The 5,614-nt window shown below is 41.3% G+C and overlaps 1 protein-coding gene across 1 annotated transcript in view; it reads left to right on the top strand.

The window, feature by feature from the left end:
* The window catches only part of TMEM131L (transmembrane 131 like), a 171,452-nt gene that overhangs the window by 81,142 nt on the left and 84,696 nt on the right, over window positions 1-5,614 (top strand). The window contains 1 exon segment of the mRNA XM_017871092.1: window positions 3,216-3,284. Coding sequence (XP_017726581.1) covers window positions 3,216-3,284 — 69 coding nt within the window.

The raw sequence follows: 5,614 nt of genomic DNA, 5'->3' as shown, positions 1-5,614 counted from the left end.
TTCGCCCGGCTAGTTTTTGTATTTTTAGCAGAGACGGGGTTTCAGTGTGTTAGCCAGGATGGTCTTGATCTCCTGACCTCGTGATCCGCCTGTCTCGGCCTCCCAAAGTGCTGGGATTACAGGCTTGAGCCACCGCGCCCGGCCCCCGCTCCAGTTTTTTAACAAATATTTGAGCCAGGCACAGTGGCTCACGCCTGTAATCCCAACACTCTGGGAGGCTGAGGCGGGCGGATCACCTGAGGTCGGGAGTTTGAGACCAGCCTGACCTACATGGAGGAACCCCATCTCTACTAAAAGTACAAAATTAGCCAGACGTAATGGCACATGCCTGTAAGCCCAGCTACTTGGGGGGCTGAGGCAGGGGAATCGCTTGAACCCAGGAGTTGGAGGTTGCGGTGAGCTGAGATCGTACCACTGCCTGGGCAACAAGAGCAAAACTCTTGTCTCAAAAAACAAACAAATACTTGAAACATATGCATGTGTAAGTACTCTCCAGATCAATACCTATGTCTGAAATAGTTTTACCTGCAAGTGCTAATTTTTAAATTAATATACTGATGTTGAAACTCCTTGTAACTTAATATAGTATTTTTCAAGCTGTAAAGTCAGTTAAGCTGAAATCATCCAATGAGAAAAATAATTTATGACTTTTAGAGAAAAAACTGGCATGGTTTTATTTCTCTATTTGGGATCAAAATAGAGTTTTCTTTGAAGTTAGAAGAGACACTCTGGCTGTTTGTGCCATATTATTTTAGGTTTGGCCCTAAATGTCTGATTTTTATTGGATATGTAAAACTTTCTAATTGTGGAATTTAAAAACCTCTATCAGAATATGAGATAGCCCAAGTTTATATTTCATTCTATAATATTCAGAGCTAATTATTACTGTACCATTTGGGACTTTTAATTCCAGAGGTCGATGTTGACTTTAAGCTCAATCAGCTTCTCCATCTGTTCTCTTTGCTTTTCTTATTAGATGAGGGTCATCCTCTTAGTAATATGAGCTAATATTTATTGACCTTAATGAAGCCTTTGCTTCATATTTGGCACATCATTTTATCTCATCCTATTTCATTTTATTCTCATAACTACAGTGTAGATCATTTCCATTTTTCAGATAACAAGGTTAGGACTTGAGAGAGGTTTAGTGACTGATACTCTCAGGGCTGGAAGGTGATGGCCATGGCCTGGAGTACTCTGCTTCCTGAGCCCTCACCAGCAGGCCAGACTGCACCGGTTCCTTGGATAGGTCATACAATGCCTGAACTTGGCAGGGCTCGTGTTTCCCGCTTCCACAGATCTGGATTGGAATTTGGGCTCTGCCTTTTCGTGGCTATGTGACCTTGGGTGAATTACTTAAATCCTCCAAACCTCATCTGTTCGTGTGGAAGTTGTATAAAATCTGGTGGCAAATTCACTTTTCAGTGCACAAGACAGAAAGAAGACTGTCATTAACTACTTTGTCCTATGCAGTAGCCTGACTTTTCTCAAGATTATTTTTGGTACATGAAGTTGCCTGTTTTTTTTTTTTCTTCTGAAATACTGAGCCTGGCCATCTCCGTCTGGAGTGGGGTCCCTGTGGTGGATCTGCTGTGGGTACCTCTTCACCTTCGTTACCATCATTTCCGGAGGCAACTTTTCTGCAAGCCAGTTGTAGAATTAGTGCTGGCCTTTTAGGGTTTGAGTAAATAGCATACCTCTTCTCTGACCATGTTCAAAACAAGTGAAGAGATTGACAAGAGTTAGGCAGATGGAGCCCAAGGCATCACTTCATTATTAATACAGCTGGGGCTGGAGATAGAATAAAGAGGTACAGACTAGAATGGAGAGAGGATAGAGAAAGAGAAACTTAGATAAAGGCAGAAAGTGGAGGGAGGAAGAAAAGATTGCAACTAGATTCTTTCTGTGAGACAAGGACTTTGGAAGGGTTCTCGGGTCTCTGCATTGTTTGTACCTTCAAGAAAAGTGGGGCCTTGGAGAAGGAGTTGCTGAAAGGTCACAAAGCGTATTGGCCAGCAGGTTTAAAAGTCAAATTTCCACTCCTGGACCAGCCTTTGAACCAGCTTGGTGGCTGCTGGGTGGGAGGAGAAAATGGAAAGATTCTATTTACTTACTTATTTTTGAGACAGGTCTCAAAAATGGTCTTGCTCTGTCACCCAGTCCGGAGTGCAGTGGTGCTGTCATAGCTTACGGCAAGCTCGAGCTCCTGGGCTCAAGCAATCCTCCTGCCTCAGCCTCCAGAGTAGTTGGGACTACAGGCATATGCCACCATGCCTGGCTAATTTTTAAAATTTTTTAGTAGAGATAGGATCTCACTGTGTTGCCCAGACTGCTCTCAAACTCCTGGGCTCAAGTGATCTGCCTGCCTTGGCCTCTCAAAGTGCTGGAATTACAGGCATGAGCCACCACCTCCAGCCAAAAAGATTCTGTTTTGGAAAGCTTGTTCCAGTCTTTGAAAATAGTTGTTCATGTTACCTTTAGGAGCTTCTTCAGTTAAACATCTTTAGATTATTACAGCTTTTAAAATGTCATTATAGAAGTTGATAGTTTTTTGATACTTATATGTATATTTTGTATTTTATGTTTTCAAGTATGTTTATATGTCATGTATCTTTATTATGGTTTTCTTTTACATGTTTTTAAAATATGTTTTGATATGTTTTTCTGCTATATTGATTTGTGCCTTTTGACTGTGAAGGAAAATGAAATCATAGTGATGATTAACAACTTGCCATGTGAGATTCTGTATGATTGTTATTCTTATGCAGGCTTGTGATGGTTGCAGCCTCACCAGCTATGCGACACAGTCCTTGCCTTGTTACAAGAAGTCTTTACAAAGTCAGAGGCCACAGTCCCCTCCTCCAGGCCAACTTTACTTATATGTGATTTCCTGATTTAGGGTTTATGAAAATAGCCATGTCATCCAAATTCACCCAGAAATGAAGGCTGTTACAAATTAAATCCATCTCTTTCTGTCTGAATGCTTATAAAATCTGTACATTTGATATGAAGTTCTAGCCATAATCTTAGATTATCTTAAGTTTTACAACTCTAGAATTATACCAGACTTCTAATAATTCAATTTTATCATTTAAAATCTATAAGGGAGTAAAATTATATCTCATGCACTGGGAGTCATTGGTCTAAGTACATTATATCTCAGCATTTAAATGTTAAAACTACAACAAAGTCAATCTCTCTTTTCTTTTTTTTAGCTTCTCGGACAAACTATTTAGTGGAAAAGGCTTACATTTTCAGCCATCAGTTTTAGATTTTGGAATACAGTAAGTATCTTTTCTTTATAATTAAAACTCATTTTATGTATACTATTTATTTTCAGGATTTTTTTTTTTTTTACATATATGTACAATGTTACATTTTAGGTATATTGATAATATGAAGGGATATTGATCCTGGGACTTGTTAAGAGAAATATTTTTGTGAAAAGGAGAGTGCAAGAATTGTTTCAGCCCTTTCTTTAATTTTTTTTTTTTTTTTTTTTTTTTTTTTTTGAGATGGAGTCTTGCTCTGTCACCCAGGCTGGAGTGCAGTGGCCTGATCTCGGCTCACTGCAAGCTCCGCCTCCCAGGTCCACGCCATTCTCCTGCCTCAGCCTCCCAAGTTGCTGGGACCACAGGCGTCTGCCACCACACCTGGCTAATTTTTTGTATTTTAGTAGAGATGAGGTTCCACTGTGTTAGCCAGGATGGTCTCGATCTCTTGACCTTGTGATTCACCCACCTTGGCCTCCCAAAGTGCTGGGATTACAGACGTGCGTCACCGCNAAGCTCCGCCTCCCAGGTCCACGCCATTCTCCTGCCTCAGCCTCCCAAGTTGCTGGGACCACAGGCGTCTGCCACCACACCTGGCTAATTTTTTGTATTTTAGTAGAGATGAGGTTCCACTGTGTTAGCCAGGATGGTCTCGATCTCTTGACCTTGTGATTCACCCACCTTGGCCTCCCAAAGTGCTGGGATTACAGACGTGCGTCACCGCGCCCGGCCTTCTTTAAATTTTAATAAGTATACCTTTTAACATTTTATAGTGATTGGAATTTAATAAGATGTCAATGTTGGTTTTCCAAAACAGATCCAGTTATTTTATAATGAAAAACTCTAAATATTGATGGTCTCTGAATTCTTGTACACTAGATTGATTTACTCACTTGATTTTACTTCTTGCTGTGCCTTCTGGATTCAAAATTGCACTGTGCTTACAGTTGTTAAGATTAAGACTTTGGAGACTCAAGTTGGGGAAGGCAGTGCATAAGCTGTAATGACTTTACAGTATCATGTAAAGAACCACAAGATGAAGACAGTGTAATCTGAGTGTCAGTTGAAGGCCTAACTTGGAAACCTGGAAAAACTAAGGAAGGGTGACACTGTGGAGAGCAGGCAACATAAGGACTCTTGCTGTCTGTGATAAAGTTTGAATCTTCAAGTGTTAAAGCTTCCTGGATGCAGAATATAGCTGCATTGAAAAGATAGAACTTCTAATTAGTAGTTTCAAGAGTGAGGGGTAAAAGCGCTGCTTGTTTCTGGGGCTGGCAAACAACACTTCAATTTCATGAAGAGCCTTTTGAGTGACAAGCAAAGTTTTGTGAATGAAATAAGCATGGCCATAGGAGAGCATCTGGGCTGGGTTAGGGTGGGCTCCTGGTGTGCCCTCCTTCATGCATCTGGATTACTTGCTTTACATTCCTTTCTAATCATCAAAATGTTAGAGCTGCAGTGAAGGAGAATGAACTTGGATTTTTTTTTTTTTTTTTTTTTGAGACAGAGTCTAGCATTGTCACCCAGACTGGAGTGCAAGTGGCGCAGTCTCGGCTCACTGCAGCCTCCGCCTCTTGGGTTCAAACGATTCTCCTGCCTCAGCCTCCTGAATAGCTGGAACTACGGGTGCCCACCATCATGCCTGTAATTTTTGTATTTATAGTAGAGACGGTGTGTTGCTGTGTTGGCCAGGCTAGTCTCAAACTCCTGACCTCAAGTGATATGCCCTCTTGGCCTCCCAGAGTGCTGGGATTACAGGCATGAGCCACTGCGCCCATCCTGAACTTGAAATTTGAAAGGACCATGTTGAGCTTTTTAGAAAAAGATTCTGTAAAGGGAAGAAGAAAAAACTGGGAGTTTGCCAACTTTATAAAATTCTAGGTTTCTGCTTTTTTGATTTTTTATATTTTTACTCTTATGTAAAGAAAGTTTAATAGAAGCTGAATGTTTAGTAGTTTAGTTGACAATATAAATAAGCTGAATTTATCATAACCTCATTGATTTTAAATTCTGAGAGGGTGCTGTACTTTTGTGAAAAATCTTTATTGTGAGGCTGAGCGCGGTGGCTCACACCTGTAATCCCAGCACTCTGGGAGTCCGGGTGGGCGGATCACTTGAGCTCAGGAGTTCGAGACCAGCCTGGCCAACATGGCAAAACCCCTAACTCTACTAAAAATACAAAAATTAGCTGGACGTGGTGGTGAGCGCCTGTAATCCCAGCTACTTGGGAGGTTGAGGCACAAGAGTTTCTTGAGCCTGAGAGGCAGAGGTTGCAGTGAGCCAAGATCATCATGCCACCGAGTTCTAGCCTGGGCGACAGAGGGAGACTGTCAAAAAAAAAA

The sequence above is a fragment of the Rhinopithecus bieti genome, unplaced genomic scaffold (assembly GCF_001698545.2).
Source record: "Rhinopithecus bieti isolate Rb0 unplaced genomic scaffold, ASM169854v2 scaffold_3878, whole genome shotgun sequence".
Lineage (NCBI taxonomy): Eukaryota > Metazoa > Chordata > Mammalia > Primates > Cercopithecidae > Rhinopithecus > Rhinopithecus bieti.
The sequence above is the reverse complement of the archived record's forward strand: the minus strand, read 5'-3'. Positions and strand labels throughout refer to the sequence as shown.